Raw genomic sequence first — 22,826 nt, forward strand, 5'->3', positions numbered from 1 at the left:
CGAGATCTCCAAATTTCTTACTCAATGGCGTTTCCAGCACGATTGAGAGTTATGCATCAAGACAAGACTGTTTTCTTCAACACTCCGGTGGAAGCGGATGAATGGCTGACTTCCCTGGGTCGCTCTCCTCGCAGATAGAATTGAAGTTTGCAGCAATATATGGAACTGTTCACCGTGAACACTTTGTTCTATCTGCCTTCCTGCACAGGATTTCGTTATGGATGCCCAGATGAGTATTAGCCTGTCTTATCCTGAAATGGTGCCCTCATGCTAGTTTTTGCCTTATAGTATACATGAAAATTTTTCATATATAAGTTCTGAGAAGAGTTGCGGAACATTTAGTAATACTACTGTTTATTGTTACATTGATGTAATTGGTACTGTGATACAGGCGATTATAAAGGGTATAATTTACTGTTCATATGGCCTCTCAATTTAAATTTAAATTGGTAATTTAAAAAAAAAAAAAGGGTGGGTGGAAGCTGGCCTTCCTTTTCTAGAAGAATAGTATGTACAGTGTGTCGTTAGCGGTCAATTATCCGCGAAATTGGGAATTATAACGCCGGTTCCTTTATTTTCCTTGAACCTTTTTCTTGTCCTTTGTTCTTGCTCACCTGTATTAGTCATCTGATATATAGGTGATCCCCCGTTTTGCCTTAACTATCACTTCTGTGATACAAAAACGCGTATCACTCAGTGCCTAGCATTGGTTGTTCTATATTTGTTATTGTTGATAACCTTAAAGGGATCCTGTCATCAACATCTTACCTGTTAAACTCGCCTGACCCCTCAATGGCCGCAGCTGTCCAGAGTCTGTTCCTGTTCTCTTCTTTCCTGAAGTCCTCCTCTGTCGGTAAATATCGTCGTTTAAACTCTTCCCGCCTTTTATGTTAATTATTTTTCCCTCTGGGACGCAGCTTCTTAACCCCGCCCACCGTTGCCACCTGTCCGGCCCTGACTGGCTAAGGAGCTGTCGATCAAAAAGAAGGAGGTGGAGTCCACTCTGAGACGCTGGAGGAATGAAAATCTGACTCTTTTCAGATGAAGATTTGACTCTTTTCTGCTCATTTGCATACGGCGTGGGACCACTGAAAAACGGAATACTAAAGCTACAGAGCTTACTTAGAACATATTTCTAACTTAGATGACAATGATTTTTCACCCGCTTTCACCAGGTATTGCTGGCTTTATAGCTAAAATGCTGGTGACAGGTTCCCTTTAACTGTTTCTCTGCCTATCTCAACTGACGGTATTTCTTATTGCTCTCTAAGGGTATGTGCACACACACTAATTACGTCCGTAATTGACGGACGTATTTCGGCCGCAAGTTCCGGACCGAACACAGTGCAGGGAGCCGGGCTCCTAGCATCATAGTTATGTACGACGCTAGGAGTCCCTGCCTCGCTGCAGGACAACTGTCCCGTACTGTAATCATGTTTTCAGTACGGGACAGTTGTCCTGCAGCGAGGCAGGGACTCCTAGCGTCGTACATAAGTATGATACTAGGAGCCCGGCTCCCTGCACTGTGTTTGGTCCAGAACTTGCGGCCGAAATATGTCCGTCAATTACGGACGTAATTAGTGTGTGTGCACATACCCTTACTGGTTTAGTCTTAACTATTGGAGTATTATGACATTATCTATTCTTTCTGTGAATGTGAGGGGTCTGGGAGACTCCCATAAGAGGAATCTGACTTTCTTATTTATCCGACAGCATGGTCCGCAGATAATATGCCTTCAAGAGACACATCTTATACAATCTGCCAATTGCTTAAAAAGAACATGGATTCAGTGGTCGGCCCATTCTACACACAGTACATATTCCAGAGGGGTTTCCATTTTAATACATAGATCGCTCAGATGGGAACCGGATGTGGTACAGACGGACAAGGAGGGCAGGTCAGTCTTCATACACGCTTGGATTGAAGGTCACTGGTTCGTACTGATTGGACTTTTATCTACCTCCTCCGGCCTCCATGAATGTGTTATATTATGCGGCTAGATTTGCATCCCAATTCCCTGCGGCTGGGGTGATTTGTATGGGAGACTTCAACCTTCTTCTAGATCCCACCATAGACAAATTTTATCCTGGTCCTGTGCCCGGACATCTGCCCAGTTCTCCGCTGGCTGGATTCTTGGGGGAGAGATGGGTTGGCTGGATATGTGGAGGCAACGCCATCCCAATGGCTGCGAATATACATGCTTCACACCTGGGAGAAATTCACTGTCCAGGATTGTGTGCAGTAACGCCAAAACCTACAGTATGCTAGAGCTTATCTCTCATTTGCCCAGAGCAATGTCGGATCACTCGCCTATAATAGTAAAGCTCAACCTTCGACCCCAACACCTGTATAGAGGGCCTAGGAAAGTTCATCCATTCTGGCTCAAAGTGTTTGGGGATCAGGACCGCATTCCGGATCAATTGACGGTGTTTTTTGCAGAGAATCTTCCCTTTGACAACCACTCGGCCCTATGGGACGCGCTGAAAGCATACCTGCGAGGGTGTTTGCAGTCCTCGATCTCCTACCACAAAAGACAGGCCTCTAGAATGGAACAGCTGCTGAATGTCTGACATTGGAAGCCGCATTTATAGAGGACCCCTCTCCGTTAAACCAGCAGACGTGGCTACAGAGAGGCAGGGAATATGTCCATCACCTCCAAGAAAAAACGAAACGTCGCATATTCTTCTCCAACCAGAAATACTTTGAGCTAGGCAATCAAACCAATAGTCTGCTGGCACATCTTGTCCATAGTAATTCTGCCTCGCCGGCCATATTGCGGATTCACTCCGCGACAGGGGAAGTGGTACACGACAATGAGCAAATTCTGTCACGTTTCTCTGAATTCTACAAAGGACTATACGAGTCTAAAATACAGGTGTCTCCACAGAATATCAGAGATTATTTGGTGGGACTGGATATTCCGCAGCTAACGGAGTCACAGAAAGAATTTATGGATGCTCCTATTACACTGCCTGAACTAGCAGAAGCTCTGACCACTATGGCAAAGGGCAAAACCTCTGGCCCTGATGGAATCCCCCTGGAAGTATACACTAAATACCAGGACCAACTTCTACCACAGTTACTGGATGTATTGAATGCTTCTTTTAAAGAAGGGATCCTGCCGGCCTCGTTTTACGAAGCGACTATAATTGTACTCCTGAAACCGGATAAAACACCATTGGATCGTGGATCCTACAGGCCCATTTCTCTACTCAACACAGATTACAAATTACTGACAAAAGTACTGGCACTCAGACTGAACTCCGTCATTTCTGATATTATTCATCCGGACCAATCCGGGTTCATTCCTGGGAGGAGTACATCTGATAACTTGAGGAGAGTCCAGACGGTGGCGCAGATAGGCGAACGTAATAAAAATGACTGGGCCTTGGCCTCCTTGGAAGCTGCTAAAGCTTTCGACTCTGTGGAGTGGACCTACCTAGCTAGTGTTCTGTCCAGCTTTGGATTCGGCCCTGCATTTGTGACATGGATACAGATCATTTATAAACATCCCAGGGCTAACATAGCACTGAATGGCCTCGCATCTGCCTCCTTTGATCTCGGTAGGGGAACAAGGCAGGGCTGCCCCCTGTCACCCCTGCTCTTTGCAATGGCAATGGAACCACTGGCAATACTCATCAGATCGGACTCGGAAGTAAAGGGGGTTCCACACAAGACGGGGAAGGATCGTATTGCTCTGTATGCAGATGACATTATGCTATTTGTTTCGCAGATACAGTCTTCCCTCCCGAGAATGATGCACCTTATTAACACCTTTGGAGATCACTCTGGACTTCGCATTAATTGGTCCAAATCGACCATTTTGTTTTTACAACCTGGGGATTCGCAGCCTGTGGGCTCCACGAGAGAAGGTCTTGCTATAGTTGATCAATTTAAATACTTGGGTATACTTATTACCAGAAAGGCGGCACTTTCCCTACAACTCAATGTGTATCCTCTATTGTCCGTTGCCAGAGAGAAGTTTAAGACATGGGCGGCCCTTCCATTGTCGGTCATGGGGCGAATTAATCTGATTAAAATGGTGATACTATCAAAGAGCCTTTTATATTTTACAACATATCTTCACTCCTATACCAAAGTCCTTCTTCCAGCAACTGGAATCTCTCATCATTTCCTTTATATGGGGAAGGTCTAGGTCAAAACTGGCCTTACAGAAGCTGCAGAGACCAAAAGTGATGGCTGGTATTGCACTCCCGGACATTTACCTATACTATCTGGCTGGCCAACTCAAATACCTTGGCGCCTGGACTCAAGCCAACCGCCCTCCGGGCCTTGAGGGCATGTTACTGGACTATTCTGCGCATAAATCACTGTGGCCGGTGCTGTTTCATCAGGGAGTGCCAGGGTCTTCTTTACTGCCTGTCGAGTGGCAAGGGGAGTTTGGAAAGCGGCTATGACTATTTCGGGGTCCTCGGACATCCCCGCGGAAACTCCTCTGTGGCATAACATGGTGCTGGACTCCCTAGTTAAGTACCCGGATTCTGCATACTGGAATGATGTGGGTGTTATAGTGCTTGGAGACGTATATGAAAATAATGTATTTCTGTCCTTTGAACAAATGCAAGAAAAGTTTCAGCTTCCTCGACAACACTTCTTCAGATATCTGCAATTGCGTCACCTCCTTGCTACGCAGTTTCCGGGTCAGCGTCAACCCATCTCCTCCTATCCGCTCATTGGAGTGGTCCGGTCACAGGGCCCCAGAGGTCTGATCTCTACTATTTACGCTCATCTGCTTGAACAGAAGGCTAATGCGGCTCCGCTGCCGATTGTTTCCAGGTGGTCTCAGCTAATTACTTCTCTGACGGAGGATACTATTGGAGAATTACTGCAGTCACACTTGCATGTATCACACCGGCTGCCAATAACAAGCTCATTCAGTTGTATTATATCCACCAGGCGTATCTGACACCTCAGCGTATTTTTAAAATGAAATACATATCGGAACCTGCTTGCCCGAAATGTTCTCATGCTCCAGCTGACTTCTGGCATATGGTATGGATGTGCCCACACATCCGTTCTTACTGGTCAGAGATCATCGGATTCCTCAACTTAATGCTGCCATTTCCTGTTGCGGGGACTCCAGAATTGTCTATTCGGAATACTAGATGAAGATCTATGGTCCTATCATACTAGAATCTTTTTGCAGGAGACCTTATTTTTGGCCCGTAAAGGCATATCTATGAGATGGATGGATCGCCGACCACCTAAGGTTGCAGTATGGAAACAGATGGTTAATTCTACTATATCGTATGAACGTATCATTTTCAAGCATAGAGATCGACCACACAAATTCCATAAAATATGGGACCTATGGTGCAATAACTCCGAGTCAACGTACTCCCCTCAAGAGTTGGATGTAGCAACGGGAGCGATGAGGGGAGGGAGGGGACGATAGGCAGGACGCGTGGTGTCTGACTAAGTAGTGGATCTCCCGGACCTCTTACATATAAACACATTTGTATGTGCCTTATGATGTAAATGATGTATTGGATAAATATATCTTCTGTGAATTTTTTTATGCTTCATTAATGTAGTGGAGTAAACAGGATGGTAATGCAGTTGAGATTTGTACAGCACCTGCGAGTGCTCTGTTGTTTTGATAGGGACACTGTTGTCCTTTTTACCTTTTTGTTTTTTTATGCCTCATATTGTGATGAAACAAACTTACTTTTCAATAAAACGAGTTTAAAAAAAGTTCTAAGCCTTGTAACATCCTAGAAAAATCAAAGTACGTGAAAAAAAACGATGCAAACATAAAGTAGACATATGGGGGATGTTAACTAGTAACTATTTTGTGTGGTTTTACTACCTGTTTTACAAGCAAATACATTTAAATTTAGAAAAATGCACATTTTTGCAAATTTTCGCTAAAATTTGACGTTTTTCACAAATAAATATTGAATTTATCGACCAAATTTTTTCACTAACACAGAGTACAATATGTCACGAGAAAACAATCTCAGAATCGCTTGGATAGGTAAAAGCGTTCCGGAGTTATTACCACACAAAGTGACACATGTCAGATTTGAACAAATCATCTGTGTCCACAAGGCCAAAACAGGCTGGGTCCTGAAGGGGTTAATGGGTTTTAACGTTGCCATTGCTAGTTTTGAAAGAGGTCTGCCTTCTGCTATCCGTTCTCCGAATAAATCCTGTTCGACTGATAACTATAACAATGTATTTGTGTAGTCCTTATTGTACATATTGTTTAAATTACTAACGCTAAATTAAAGGAAAAATAGTTGGACACAATCAAGTGAAACCAGGCATACGTGATTTGGATTTTCCATAGCAATATCATAGGTGATCTATAGAATTTTTGGATTCGGCCTCAAAGGCAAATGTGACTACAAGTGGCGGTGTAAGCATTTGAGATGTGATGACAGGATAAAGCTTGTTTTGTTTGGATTAACTAGCAAAAATGGGAATGGACTTGACATATTGGGCCCTGTGCGTTAGTTATCTGAAAAATAACGTACTTTTATTTGGACGCAATAGAAAGGTAACAGCAGCATCTGAGACTAAAAAAAAATCATCTGCGTAAATATTGCATGTGACTACATCTGTGTTGCTTTGGGCATCTACCATTTTCATATACACTGAACTACACCAATTCTTGGCAGTGCCCCATTGTGTGATAGCACCCTGAATGATTGGTAATGATGAGGCAGGGGACAACTGACGTTATGTTCCACAACGGATTTGCCAATGCCAGATCCTGACTAAGTGATTTTAAAGATAATTCATAGTAGAAATCTACAGCTGAAACAATTTCTTCCATGGATTGTCACTGGAATTCAGTGGGACTGATCCACAGCTCTGCGCATCTTTTCTGCAGCATGTTAATGGGGCATACAATATCCCATTCACATGCATTGTCCTCTGATTGCTAGAAGATTTATTTCTAAATTCTGACAGAATACACAACGTGTCAACATGCCGTTACGTTGTTCCTGTTCATGCTCATCCTGATTTCACTGAAGAATATTTATGTAGCTCCCGATTTTTCACCATTAAAGGGTTATCCCCATTTTAGACACAGAACATGCCATAAATCTCTAATAGATGCGGGTCCTGGTACTGGAACCTGCACCTATTTCCAGAACGGGGGTCACCTGACCACCGTCTCGCCTGCTGAGGTGGCCGCCACTTCCAGGTGTAGAATAAACAGAGTGGTGGCCGCACAAGTGCCCGGCTCTCTCCATTCTGATGTTTGGGAGTTAAGGAAACAGCTGAGCAAGCATCTATCGGATATTTATAACAAATTCTGTGATTATGCCATAAATGTCAGATGGACACACCCCTTTAAATATATCTTCTACATCCTAATAAAATTTCACATATTTGAATATTCATCTTGCATTGGGTTTATTTATTTTTGTATAATTTAGGTTTTGGGGTTTTTTTTGCACACCTTTATAATTCCTTGATCTGAAAAGACAATGTTGGTGCCGGATGCCTTATCCACCGAAGTGGGGTCATCAGATAGATAATTAGCTTCACTTGGTACTACCATAGCCAAGTTTAAGGACGCGGCAGTCGTCCGAAACGCGTAGGCCTAGAGGATACCACCTCCCCACTTCTTACACACCCAGGACATCCTACAACTGGACTATCTTTTTAACTTATACCAATTAAACTTGGAAAATCATTTTCCATTTTAAACGCTACCCAGCGCTGGATCCTACCTTCCTCCTTTCTTCCAGATAATTAGCTTATTTGCTTTTGTATTGCAATTTTTTTTGTGACTATGCAGCGCTCTAGGGCCTACTGTTCTCTACAAACTTTCGAAAGCGACTAATTTACTTATGTGGCAAATTTAGTTCAGATTTGCTCCGCATAGACAACAGAAATACACCCCCCCCCTCCAAAAAAAAAAGGATGAACGCAGCACTCCAGTCAAACTGTATATCAGGCCATGTGCTTGTTACCAGAGGATGAATCCATTCCCCAGTTTGAATATAATAGAAACGGCACCAGGACTTCAGTGTAGATGAAAGCAAGGTTGTTGTTTTTTTTTTCTCACCTCAAGTAAGCAACGTTTCGGTTCAACAAAGAATCTTTCTCAAGCTCGAGAAACCTTATATATATTGTATGTATGATCCCATTTGGTCATTGCATGTTGATGTTCCTTTTATTTCCTATATAAACATATAACTTTTTTTTTTCTCCTTTTAGTGATTGAGAAGTTCACAGAAAACACTCGATTTTGCATGATTTGTAATTACTTGTCAAAGATCATCCCAGCCTTGCAGTCCCGATGCACAAGGTTTCGCTTTGGTCCCCTGAGTTCAGAAATGATGGTGCCAAGGCTGGAACACGTAGTTCAGCAGGAAAAGTATATAATATGTTAATGTACTGCACAAGTGTTCTCCAAACACCATTAGTACATGTTACAAAATTGTGCTGTTTTTTTTTCCACCTCCTACTTTCTCAGTGTGGATATTACTCCAGATGGAATGAAAGCCTTGGTGACTTTGTCAAGTGGAGATATGCGGAGATCTCTAAATATATTGCAGGTAAGACACAAATAAACTGGGTAGCTTACTGAAGACATATTTATTGGGAACTCCGTCAAGCTATATGCATTACTCACCCCTACTTTTGACAGCAGGCAGTCATAATTTTATCATTTAAAGTGTACCTATCAATTTTGGGCCTAAATAGTTTGGTGCTGATTAATTTAATAATAATTATTTTGTAATGGTCAGAGTTCTATTTTTCTGTTCGATCTCAAAATCTGCTTCCCTCCACACAATGGAGTAAAATGATAAAATTCAGCAATCACAGGAAGTAGCTAATAAATTTACTAAAGACAGATGTAACCTCCTAAAGACATGACCTGTATTGGGCCTTCAGGACACCGCATGTTCTTTACAGGGAGAGTTGTATCTTTCTTTGAATCACACTTTTTTGGGCTGCATATAGTCTATTGAATAACACTTTTTTTTTGGGAGGGGGGGGGGTGGAAATAAAACAGCAATTACACCATTGTTTTTTGGGATTCGTTTTCATGGCGTTCTCTTGTTTGGTGTATATCACATATTAACTTTATTCTGCGGATCGTTACAATTAAGGCAATACCAAATATATATTGTGGTTTGTTTTTTTTTGTTAAACAAATGAACAAAAAAATAGCAATTAGACGTACCGGTAATTGTATTTCCAGGAATCCATCATGACAGCACTACAGGAGGTTGCCCTCTTGACCTCTGTAGGGACAGGAAGACAGAGAGGTTAAAAGGCCCCTCCCACCACCCACTTGCCAGTGTTTTTCAATTACTACACCAGGATGGATGCAACCCTATTTTATTTCTAGGGATAATAACTGACATGTTAAATGCACAAATCAGAATTCAATAAGGGAGGGATGTAATGGTGCTGTCATGATGGATTCCTGGAAATACAATTACCGGTAGGTCTAATTGCTATTTTCCAGTACATCCCTCATGACAACACTACAGGAGCAATACCAGATTATAATGCTCAGGGCGGGACTATGGATTGAAGGACTTTCCGTCCAAAACTTAAATCCGTATCGGACAGCACATCGAGTCTATAATGTTTGTAAAACGTATGATGGCTTGACCAAGTGGCAGCTCTGCAGATTTGGTCCATAGAGGCTTCTCTTCTTTCTGCCCAGGATGCCGAGACTGCCCTTGTTGAATGGGCTCTGATGCCTTGTGGGGCACATAGTCCTTGGGACTTGTAGGCTTCTTGTATGGTGGTTTTTACCCATCTCGCTAGAGAGCCTTTTGAGGCTTTCTTTCCTCTATTCTTTCCCCCGAATAGGACAAATAGATTTTTATCTCGTCTCCAGGAGGAGGTTCTATCCAGATACTGAAGAATTGTTCGCCTGACATCCAGGCAATGGAATTTTTCTTCTTGTTGGTCTTTTGGATCTGGATAAAAGGAAGGTAGAATTATTTCTTGTTCTCTATGGAAAGCGGTAGATACCTTTGGAATAAATGAGGGATCCAGCTTTAGGATGATCTTATCCTCTTGTACTTTTAGGTACGGTTCTATGATTGACAGAGATTGGATTTCTCCAATCCTTCTTGCTGAAGTAATAGCGACTAAGAATGCAGCTTTTAGAGTTAAAAAATGCATACTAATTTCGTCGAGCGGCTCAAAGGGGGGCTCACAAAGAGTCGTTAACACCACATTCAAATCCCAGGTAGGAACTGATTTCTTTAGGGAAGGTTTCAGTTTAGAGACCGCTTGGGTGAATCTTCTGATCCACCGATGTTCAGCCAGAGGAGTGTTAAAAAAATTACCTAAGGCTGAAATCTGTACCTTTAAGGTACTAGGGCTAAGTCCTTTTTTTAATCCCGATTGTAAAAAATCTAGGATTTTTGCAATGTTGGGAGAAAAGGGATCTGGTCCTGGGATCCCATGCCAGGAACAGAATTTCTTCCAAATCTTTTGATAGATTTTTGAGGTAACTTCTTTATGACTTGATAAGATAGTTGAAATTACCTAGTCTGACAGACCGTGGTTCCTCAAGATCTGCCTTTCAGGATCCAGGCTGACAATTTCAGAGTCTCTATTCCCTGGAAGAATAAGGGACCCTGGGAGAGAAGATTCTCCTTGACTGGGAGCATGATAGGATCTTCCAACGCTAGGTATTGTACGATTGGAAACCAACTTTTCGGCCAATAGGGAAGAATAATGATGAGCTTTGTCAAATCTTCCTGGATTTTTCTTAACACCATTGGTATTAGAGGAAACGGAGGAAAGGCATAGGCCAGATCCATGTCCCAGTGTTGGGACAATGCATCTACTCCCAATGGGTTGTCTCTGAGATTTAGGGAGAAGAATGTCTCTACTTGAGTGTTTTTCCTCGTGGCAAACAGGTCTATTTGTGGATAACCCCAATTTCGGGTTAGGGACCGAAAGACTTCCTTGTTTAGGGACCATTCTCCTGGGTCTACTTTTTCCCGACTCAGGAAATCTGCTGATAGGTTCTCTGAGCCTTTTAGGTGGACTGCCGTGACTGATAGGACGTTTTCTTCTGCCCAACTGAAAATTTGTGCAGAGAGGCCCTGAAGAAGAGTGTGTCTTGTTCCCCCTTGATGGCGAAGAAAGGACACTGCTGTCGTGTTGTCCGATAAAATTCTTATATGCTTCCCTTTTATGGTGGGTGAAGCTCTTATAAGTGTCTCCCATACAGCTCTTAGTTCTTTGAAGTTTGAAGACCTCATCTTCATTTGACCAGTCCATGTGCCCTGAAAGTGTTGGTCTTGGATTACTGACCCCCAGCCGTGTTTGCTGGCATCTGTGGTAATCACTACATAAGGAGAAGTTCTCCAGGGGACTCCCTTGTCTATGTTGTTTGTGCAGAGCCACCACAGGAGAGATGATTTCACAGTCTCGGAAATTAGAATTTTTAAATTCAGGGAGTTTTGTTTTCGATCCCACCGGGACAAGATCAGATTCTGTAAGGGTCTGGAGTGAAATTGGCTCCATCGAATAGATTGGATGCAAGACGTCATCATTCCCAACATCCGCATACATTCCCTTATGGAACAGGTGTCTTTCCCCCAAAATTTTCTTACTTCTGCCAGTAGGAGTATTTGTTTCTCTCTTGGGAGGAAGGAATGTTGAAGGGAGGAGTCCAGCAGTACTCCTAAGAAGACCTTCTGTTTCTGGGGAGGAAGACTCGACTTCTGAAAGTTGATTATCCATCCCAATTCTTGTAGTAGGGAAAGAACCTGTGACCGATGACTGACTAAGATAGCCGGAGTATCTGCTGTCAACAAGAAGTCGTCTAGATATGGGATAATTACTATACCTTGACTTCTTATGAATGCCATGATCTCTGCCATAATTTTTGTAAAAATTCTGGGGGCGGAGGAAAGGCCGAAGGGGAGGCAGACAAACTGGAAGTGGAGAATGGAAGGACCGTCCTGAATTGCGAATCTGAGGAATCTCTGGTATGCGGGGTGGATAGGAACGTGATAATACGCATCCTTTAAATCGATCGTACACATTGATGCCTCTTCCCTTATTAGAGGAGTAGTCGATCTGATAGACTCCATCTTGAATTTCCGATAATTCACCCATTTGTTTAGGACCTTCAGGTTGATTATTGTCCTGTAGGAACCGTTTGGTTTTTTGACCAAGAAGATTTTCGAATAGTGGCCCTTGCATATCTCGTCGTGGGGGACTGGGGAAATGGCTCTCAATCTGAGTAGTTTCTGGACGTCCTGGATAAGTATCTGATGAAGATCTTTCGCTTGGTACTGGGTTATTAGGAATTTCTCTGGAGGAATGGAGGAAAATTCTATTTTGTATCCTTCTTCTATTATCTTTAGAACCTAGGGGTTCTGGGTTATTCTCGACCATTCGGGATAAAATTGTAGGAGTCTTCCCCCCACGCTCTTGGCGTCATTGCTTTGAGGGCTGGAATGAATTATTTGGGTTAAGGAGATATCCTCGACCCCTTTTTCCTTTGGGGTAACTCCAGCGTCCGGACTTCCCTTTACCGCTGTAGTTCTGTGAAGTAGGATCCCTCTGTTGGCGAAATCTTCCAAATTGAGGGGGTTTTTTTGGTTTCTCTTCAGGAAACCCCTTTTTTCTATCTGTTGCACTCTCCAGTATGTTATCAAGGAGAGGACCAAACATCAGAGACCCTGTAAATGGGATAGAACACAACTTGTTTTTGGACTTAGTATCTCCTGACCACATTTTGAGCCATAATGCTCTTCTAGCAGAATTTGAGAGAGCCCCATTCCTGGCAGCAAATCTAATAGATTCCGCTGAAGCGTCTACTAAGAATCCGGTTGCCATTTTTAGTAACGGTAGAGATTCTAGTAGCTCTTGTCGTGATGTCTTCATCAAATGGGTTTCAAGCTGGTTTAGCCATATGAACATTGCTCTTGCTACTGATGTGGCCGCGATATTAGTTGAGATCAAGGCAGAGGAAGATTCCCACGCTCTTTTCAGTAATCCGTCTGCCTTTCGGTCCATGGCGTCCCTCAACTGAGAGGAATCTTCAAATGGGATTGCGGTTTTTTTAGCAAGCCTGGCGACTGGGACATCTACTTTTGGGATTTCATCCCAAGGCTTAGTGTCCTCTGGATCAAAGAGAAGTCTGTTCTTAAAATCTCTTGAAATGAAGAGCCTTTTTTCTGAATCTTCCCATTCAGTTGTTACCATTCTTTTAAGATTTTCGTTTACCGGAAAAACCCTTGTTTTCTTTTCCGTTAGACCTCCAAACATCTCATCCTGGATGGTATGTGGTTGGTCCTCTTCGGGAATATCCATAGTTTCCCGTATTGCTTGAATTAAGGTAACCGACATCTCGGAAGAGAAGAAATTTTTTTTCTCTTGAGTGGAAGAAGTTGAAGGTAAGAGTTCCTCTCTTTCTTCTAACTCATCTTCCGATCGGTAATAGCATTCCTGTTCAGAGTCCGACCCCTGAGAAGGAGGCCAATATTTTTGATCCACTTCAATCTGTGGTCTTTTTGCCCGGGAGTGTGAGGGAGTTTCTTGCTGAGGGGCGAGGGAGGCTACTGACTGACCCACTTCCTCACGAATCATAGTCCTAAGTTCGGACATGAACGTTGGTTGTTCCTCCTTTAGTATTTTGGCAATACAATCCTGCCACAATTGTTTTTTATGGGACTCTGGCAATTTTTTTGCACAAGTCGCACATTTTTTAACCTTCTTTTTATCAGTTTGTCTCTGAGAGAAATCTTTTTCCTAGAGAAAACAGAAGGTAGGTAAAGTATGGCGTACATACATAAGGGGTCATACCCTTCCCCCAAGGGTGAGACTCACGTGACCCTGGGACATATCTGGAGTTCCATCAGGACGAGGAAGTTCCATATCGCGACAGGTAACAGGCAATGCAATATGCAATCCACAAAAAATAAATCCAAGTTAGAGTTATCAGCTCTAACTACATACCTGTGCGTGTCCCTTTAAATGCGGGCGTTTTGAATTTCCCGCCTTCCAAGATGGCCGCGGACCGGAAGTAGCCCGACGTCATTTCCGGTCGGCTATTTGTCCAGCGTGTACCTGGAGTGCAGCCGCCATAGCCGGCGCTAAGGCTTGCTCTGCGGTGCAGCGAGGATCCCTGCCGGTGCGTCCATGCCTATGGAGCTGCCGGTCCCCGCCTGGTCTGTGGTCCGGCCGAAGCCTGCTTGGGAAACCCAGCCCCCACACACTACCAGAACCCTGCCTAGGATTCCTCCGGTAGGTGTCTTAGGGAGGGAGCTAAGGGACCCGTCGTATGAGGGGTGTTAGGCTGGGCTTTAGGGGGAAGAGAAGGGGGAGTGCACGGACCCCCCGATCTTGCCCCCTGCCCGAGTTTCTTTCACTATTACAGGAGCGACGCTCTCTGCTCCTGACCCTTGTGGGGACAGGAAGAACACTGGCAAGTGGGTGGTGGGAGGGGCCTTTTAACCTCTCTGTCTTCCTGTCCCTACAGAGGTCAAGAGGGCAACCTCCTGTAGTGCTGTCATGAGGGATGTACTGGAAAAATATGATTTTTAAAGTGTAGCTAAACGTTCGACAAACTTCTGACATGTCATAGTGACCTGTCAGAAGTTTGGATTGGGGGGGTCCGAGTGCGGAGACCCCCACCAATCGCTAGAACGAAGCAGCTGAAGTGCTCGTGTGAGTGCTCAGCTGCTTCATGTCTGTTTGGCTATTTCCGGAAATAAATATATCGTGTACGGACTCAATACAAAGTCTATGAACCGATACATCGGCTTTCCGGAAAAAGCCGAACAGACATGAAGCAGCTGAGCGCTCACACGAGCAGTTCAGCTGCTTCGTTCTAGCGATTGGTGGGGGTCTCAGTGCTCGGACCCCCACCAATCCAAACTTCTGACATGTCTCTATGACATGTGAGAAGTTTGAACTTTTAGCTACACTTTAATTACTCACCGTAACATTTTCTCGTCCAGTCCACTATGGGAGACAGACCATGGGTATATTGTGTTGCCCCTAGGAGGCATGAGACAAAGAATAAAAGTGTTGGACCCTCCTATAGTATATAATCCTCATACATGTTAATGAATTTCTAAATCTTTAATGTTTGAGGAATATATTTATAACCGTTTTTTTCCTTCAGAGTACAAACATGGCTTATGGGAAAGTGACAGAGGATACAGTATATACTTGCACTGGTCATCCACTGAAAGCGGACATTGCCAACATTCTGGATTGGATGCTGAACAAGGATTTCACCACTGCATATAAACGTATCCTTTCTTTAGTTGAAAATTAACTAGATCATTATTTGTTTTTTATACTTGCAGGCTGGAATAGATTTATTTCTTACCGATTTCCTGTCACACACATCTGTCTATCGCTAATATATTCCACAACACTGTACAGAGATTGTCATCATTCACGTCCGTTAATGATCATAATTTTCCTTATCTTAACCCCTTCCCGCTCCTGGACGTACTATTAGGTCATGGTAACTGTATCGTTTGCGCTCCATGACCTAATAGTTTACTTTAAAATGGAATAAAAAGAGATCAAAAAGTCGCATGTACCTAAAAATGCTACTGATCGAAACTACAGTTAGTTACGCAAAAAACAAGTCCTCGCACGGCTTTCTTGATGGAAAAATAAAAAAAGTTATGGCTCTTTAGAATATGGCAAAACAAAAAGTAAATGATTTTTTATTAAAAGTATTTTATTGTGCAAACGCCATAAGACATAAAAAAAGCTACCGTATATATCGGCGTACAAGACGACTTTTTACACCCTTAAAAAAATGTCAAAAGTGTGGGGTCGTCTTATATGCCGGATATTGTCTACATTAGGGATGGATGTTGCAGCCGCACAACTCAGTATAATACACATGAATGTATGGGAGCGCGGCTGCGGCTGTGTAATTCAGCCACAGCCCCGCTCCTGAGTCATGATAAGTTCGCGGGGTCAGGATGATGCAATGCGGCCAGCGCTGCACTAATGAGCGGCGGCACTGGAGACAGAACATGGCGGGCGCGCTACAAAACACCCCCATGTTCTGTCCTCAGTACCTGAACTGCCGCTCATTAGTGCAGCGCCGGCCGCATCACCTCATGCTGACCGCGCGCGCACTTCCTGTCAGGAGCGGGGCAATGGCTGTATTACACAGCCGCAGCCCCGCTCTATAACGGCGGAGATCAGAGAAACCGCTCATCTCCGCCGTTATTCCCCTGAATGCTGCGATCACAGCTGACTGCAGCATTCAGGGGAAAGTGAGAAGGGGGGATGCCCCTGGATCGCGTCACAGGGAATTCCTGTGACGCGATCGAGGGCCATACCATATATGGGCAGACAGCCCAGGGTCTATTGACGGTCAGTACATTAAAGTTTAAAAATAAAGTAAAAACAAAGTATTGTTAAAATTTAAAAAAAATACACCTTCACCTTTTTTACAATAAACATTAAAATAAGTCTCAATACATAAAATATTCACACATTCAGTAATGGCGCGGACAACAATGTTTTTGCATCATTTATGATGTGTACGCTGTAAAAAAATGAAATAAACACTGCTTTCATTCACTTATTAATGTGAGGCGCGAGGTGCGATGAATTTACCCTCCATGTTCCTCACATTAATAGTAATTAACCCCATCATGTACCTCGCACATTAACCCAATATGACTGAGAAACATGATGGGATTAATTACTATTAATGTGAGGCGCGTTCAAAATTCATCACACGTCGCGCCTCACATCAGAAAACGGAAGAATTTTTTTTTTATTACTGTTGGCAAAAGTATCGAAATCCAAATTCTGGTATCGTGACATCCCTAGTCTACATATTGTCTACACACAGGTTGTGTGTTACCTTGTGAGCCTGCAGTCCGGTACACAGGCTCCCGGGATGCACGGAATCCGCCACGGATCTGAGGGAAGCCGGTATTAGCCGCCAGGGAACATCTCTGTAAGATCCTCTGGCCCGCCCTTTCCTCTCATTCCCTGCCTCTCAGATCTCGCGCGATGAAGCAGCCTATCTGCGCATGCGCGAGTTCAAAGAGACAGAGAGTCCTGGGTCCTGCCGCCGATGGCCATAGTGAAGCGCTCCTGCACGAAATGGTGAGTATATCTTAAATTCTATATTTTAAGGGTAAAAGTTGGGGGTCGTCTTATACGCCGACATATACGGTATATAAATATCGCTGCAATGGTATCGCCCCGCAAAATAAAGTTAATTTCATTTATAGCGCACGGAACGCTGTAAATAAAGGAATAAAAAACAATAGTAGAATTGCTGGTTTTTTAGTCACCACGCCTCTTAAAAATAGAATAAAAACTGATCAAGAAGTCGCATCCACCCCATGAAAACTACAATGAATTCCTCAAGGGGTCTAGTTTCCAAAATTGGGTGACGTTTAAGGGGTTTCCCCTGTTCTGGTACCTCAGAAGCTCGGCAAATGCGACATGGCGCCAAGAAACCAATCCAGCAAAATCTACATGCCAAATGTCACTCCTGCCTTTCTGAGCTCTGCCGTTTTGTCCAACCAGCAGTTTATGACCACATATGGGTTATTGCCGTAATCGGGAGAAATTGCTTTACAATTGTTGGGGTAGGGTCGTCACGATACCAGAATTTGGACTTCGATACCGATACTTTGTGTAGTATTGCGATTTCGATACCAAAACGATACTTTGCCAACCGTAATAAAAATAAAAGTTTTTTAATTTCCTGATGTGAGGTGTCATGAATTTTGAATGTGCCTCACATTAATAGTAATTAGCCCAATCATGTTTCTCAGTCATATTGGGTTAATGTGTAAGGTACATGATGGGGTTAATTACTATTAATGTGAGGCACACGGAGGTTAAATTCATCACACTTCGTGCCTCACATCAATAAGTGAAAGAAAGCCGTTTTGTTTTTTTTACAGCGTACACATCATAAGTGACGCAAAAAAATAGTTGTGCATGTTATTACGGCTGCGCCAATACCGAATGTGTATATTATGTATTGAGTCTTATTTTAATGTTTATTGTAAGAAAGGTGTATGTGTATTTTTTTTAAAATGTAATATTACTTTGTTTTTACTTTATTTTTAAACTTTAATGTACTGTCTTATATCTATATGCCAGTACATTAGCCTGTGTACTGAGATTTTTAATTGCACAGCCTAATTCCACAAAACGCAGCAAATAACCTGTGGGGTCTAAATGCCAACTATATCCCTCGGTAATTTCCTTGAGGGGTGTAGTTTGCCAAATAGGCTCACTTTTGGGGGGTTTCCACTGTTTTGGCACCACAAGACCTCTTCAAACCGGACATGGTGCCTAATAAAAAGGAGGCCTCAAAATCCACTAGGTGCTTGCGCCGGTGCTTCAGTCCAGTAGCGCACTATGGCCACATGTGGGATATTTCTCAAAACTGCAGAATCTGGGCAATAAGTATGGAGTTGCGTTTCTCTGGTAAAACCTTCTGTTTTACAGGAAAAAATGGAATAAAAAGGATTTTCTGACAAAAAAAATGAAATTTGTAAATTTAATATCTACTTTGCTTTAAAGTCCTGTGAAAGACTTAAAGAGACTCTGTCACCACATTATAAGTGTCCTATCTCCTACATAAGGAGATGGGCGCTATAATGTAGGTGACAGTAATGCTTTTTATTTAAAAAAAACTATCTATTTTCACAACTTTGGGAGCGATTTTGGTTTATGCTAATGAGTTGCTTAATGCCCAAGTGGGCGTATTTTTACTTTCGACCAAGTGGGCGTTGTACAGAGGAGTGTATGACGCTGACCAATCGGCATCATGCACTCTTCTCCATTCATTTAGACAGCAGAATCGCGTTCTTACTAGAACATGATCTGCAGCCACATACACAGTGTCCAGTGTCCTGATAATGAATACACATGACAATCCAGCCTGGACGTCATGTGTACTCAGAATCCTGACACTTCTGAATCTTTTCTGTGAGATTCCAGCAACGGATACGAAATCTCGCGAGATTACGGAGGTAAACGAGATTTCGTTTCCCGTGCTGGAAATCTCACAGAAAAGATTCAGAAGTGTCAGGATTCTGAGTACACATAACGTCCAGGCTGGATTTCATGTGTATTCATTATCAGGACACTGGATTAATGTTAATCAAGCAGAATCGCTGTGTATGTGGCTGCAGATCATGTTCTAGTAAGAACGCGATTCTGCTGTCTAAATGAATGGAGAGGAGTGCATGATGCTGATAGGTCAGCGTCATACACTCCTCTGTACAACGCCCACTTGGTCGAAAGTAAAAATACGCCCACTTGGGCATTAAGCAACTCATTAGCATAAACCAAAATCGCTCCCAACGTTGTGAAAATAGATCGTTTTTTTTTAAATAAAAAGCACTGCTGTCACCTACATTACAGCGCCCATCTCCTTATGTAGGAGATGGGGCACTTATAATGTGGTGACAGTCTCTTTAAAGGGTTAATAAACTTTCTAAATGCTGTTTTGCATACTTTGAGGGGTCTAGTTTCTAAAATGTGGTATTTTATGGGGGTTTCTAATATATAAGTCCCTCAAAGCTGCTTCTGAACCTATACCTAAAAAAAAAGAGGCTTTTGACATTTTTTTCAAAATATGAGAAATTGCTGCTTATGTTCTAAGACTTGTAACGTCCTAGAAAAAAAAAGTGTTCAAAAAATGATGCCAACATATAGTAGACATATGGGAAATGTGAACTAGTAACTTTTTTGGGTGGTATAACCCTCACAAGCAGATGCATTTAAATTCAGATTATTTTTTTTTCACATTTTCTTAATTTATTTTTCACAAATAGACACTGAATATATCGACCAAATTTTTCCACTAACATAAAGCCCAATGTCTCCACGAGAAAACAATCTCAGAATCGCTTGGATTGGTTTAAGCATTCCGACGTTACCACATAAAATGAAATATGTCAGATTTGAAAAATGGGCTCTGAGCCTTAAAGAGGCTCTGTCACCAGATTATCAAATCCCTATCTCCTATTGAATGTGATCGGTGCTGCAATGTAGATAACAGCAAAGTTTTTTTTGTTTTTTTTTTTTTTTGTTTTTTTTTAAAAACTATCATTTTTGCCCAAGTTATGAGCAATTTTATATTTATGCAAATGAGCTTTTCAATGGACAACTGGGTGTGTTTTCTCGTATTTCCAACTGGGGGTGTATTGTGTTTTTACCAACTGGGCGTGTATTGTGTTTTTACCAACTGGGCGTTGTGAATAGAAGTGTATAACTCTGACGAATCGGCATCATACACTTCTTATCGTTCCCACCCAGCTTCTTTCACTGCAGACACAGCGTGACATCACCAACAGGTCCTTCAACCTTGTCGTCGGACAAAGAAGATACATCGGCTCCAGGCATCCAAAAGGTTAATATGCTCGTCTCTAGGGAGTTTGCTATGCTTACCTGCACATACCCTGCACTGTACTCTCTGACCCCTGGTGCTGATGTGTGTTCTCTCTTCCGACGCCAAGGTTGAAGGACCTGTGGGTGACATCATTCCCAGCCAGCTTCTTTCACTGCAGACACAGCGTGACTTCAACCTTGGCGTCGGAAGAGAGAAGACACATCCGCTCCAGGCGTCGGAGTACAGTTGAATTTGCAGCAGCATCACCATGTGCAGGTAAGCATAGCAAACTCCCTAGAGACGAGCATATTAACCTTTTGGACGTCTGGAGCCGATGTATCTTCTTTGTCCGACGACAAGGTTGAAGGACCTGTGGGTGACGTCACGCTGTGTCTGCTGTGAAAGAAGCTGGGTGGGAACGATGAGAAGTGTATGATGCTGATTCGTCAGTCATACACTTCTATTCACAACGCCAAGTTGGTAAAAACACAATACACGCCCAGTTGGTAAAACGAGAAAACACGCCCAGTTGTCCATTGAAAAGCTTATTTGCATAAATATAAAATTGCTCATAACTTGGGCAAAAATTATTGTTTTAAAAAAACAAAAACTTTGCTGTTATCTACATTGCAGCGCCGATCACATTCAATAGGAGATAGGGATCTGATAATCTGGTGACAGAGCCTCTTTAAGGATTCATTTATGAGGGTGTTTTGTAACCATTGCATGGCTTTTCCAATCCTATGAATGTTCCTGAAAAAGGAAATTTACAGAGGGTTATACTGCAATGGGGATGGGATACTATTAACATTGCAGTATGTTGCCATGCAGTCATAAAAAAATCAGATAATGTTTGAATCCATTGAAAGGGGATGTATTTGATTAGAAATTGGGGTCTGCTTTTTTCCAAGTTCCGATGCTACTCTTGTCCAGGGCTGTGTATGGTATTGTGAAACATTCTGCCCCATTCAGGTGAATGGACTAAGATGCAGTACCAGAGACAGCACACGTATAAGAGTAGCACTGCTTCTGGAAAGAAAAGAAAACCCCATTTCTTTTCCAATGTTTTCAATCCTTCACAGAAGACCTAAATCACATAAACCATTTGTTTAGCCAATCTTTTAATAAATGTATATATGCAGTGATGGTGAATCATTTTACACTACAAGTTAATATCCATACCATATATTGTAGTAAATGTCATTTTAACCTAATTACAACCTAATAACATGTATTTGCTATATTAGTAGCACCACAGTTCAAATAAAATTGAAGAAATTTCTTTTTGTTGTGAGAATGTGAGACTCCTTAAAGTATTGTATGCAGATATCATGGAACTGAAGACCCTCAAAGGCCTGGCTCTTCATGACATTCTCACAGAAGTACATGCTTATGTACACAGAGGTAAAAATAACCACTAAATTATTTTGTTCCATATAAAAGTTGTTGGCCTTCCATCCTAGTTTAATCAGTTGTGGACCGCCCGTAGACCATGAACATCCGGGCGTTAACTCTGCAAGGATGTTCCAGAATGTCCTGCACATTAACACACTTTGCCGCTCCCTGCCAGCTCTAGACAGCTGATATCACGGATCTCTGCCCAGAAACCGATCAGAGTGGTCTACGGGCATGTGATCAGCCTACAACTATACTAATAAATAAATATATATATATATATATATATATATAGTAAATGCAGTCAATTGTCAATGTGGTCACAATGTGATGTGCAAGTTCTCACGACCAGATAATTTCAACAAATTTAAATAATTGTGTCGCAGTCAACGCGACCACATTGACTTTCATTACTTGCAGTGTAGGCTACGGGACATGGCAATCCTTGGCCTTGCGGCTTATATTGCGGTCAAAGTCACCATGTAGCTCCAGCCTTGAGGGAATTTTACATGTGGCGGATTTGCTGCAGATTTTACACGCGGATTTACGCAGATAAAGTCTGCAGTGGATTACAGTACAAGGCAATTATTAGATTTTACAAATGCTCATTCTGTTGTAGATTTCTTGCCGGTTTCACCACGGATTTCATCACTATCAATGCGGCAGGAAATCCACTGTGAATCGGCTATCAAATCTGCATGTAACACATAATCCACAGTTTCTGGACATACCCTTTGGATAACGCCATACATAGCAGCAGATTTCAGTGTGGAAGCGTTCCAAAAATCCCCCCTCCCCCCCAAAAAAAAAGAAACACATTTGAACATTACTTTATAAGTCATTAGAAATTGAATGTAAAGTAATACTTTATTTTAGTGCCTGTCCTCTAGGTGCTTGACCTAGACTAAGTTCATATGTGAGAATCCACTACCAAATTGAAATGTGTTACAGCAGAATTACCATGGATTATGAGGAAAGAATTCTAGTCCCCTCACCCTGTTTACTTTCACCCTACTCACTATTGACTGACGGCCGCTTCGGATACAGGCAGATACGTGCCAGCTGTCAGTAAATGGTGAAGGGGGTGGTACGAGATGG

At 42.6% G+C, this 22,826-nt stretch overlaps 1 protein-coding gene across 1 annotated transcript in view; it reads left to right on the forward strand.

The window, feature by feature from the left end:
- The window catches only part of RFC5 (replication factor C subunit 5), a 68,853-nt gene that overhangs the window by 32,720 nt on the left and 13,307 nt on the right, over positions 1-22,826 (forward strand). The window contains exons 6-9 of the mRNA XM_075854775.1: positions 8,201-8,360; positions 8,460-8,541; positions 15,108-15,237; positions 21,660-21,737. Coding sequence (XP_075710890.1) covers positions 8,201-8,360; positions 8,460-8,541; positions 15,108-15,237; positions 21,660-21,737 — 450 coding nt within the window. The remainder of the gene's footprint in view (positions 1-8,200; positions 8,361-8,459; positions 8,542-15,107; positions 15,238-21,659; positions 21,738-22,826) is intronic.

The sequence above is a fragment of the Rhinoderma darwinii genome, chromosome 1 (assembly GCF_050947455.1).
Source record: "Rhinoderma darwinii isolate aRhiDar2 chromosome 1, aRhiDar2.hap1, whole genome shotgun sequence".
Classification (NCBI taxonomy): Eukaryota; Metazoa; Chordata; class Amphibia; order Anura; family Rhinodermatidae; genus Rhinoderma; species Rhinoderma darwinii.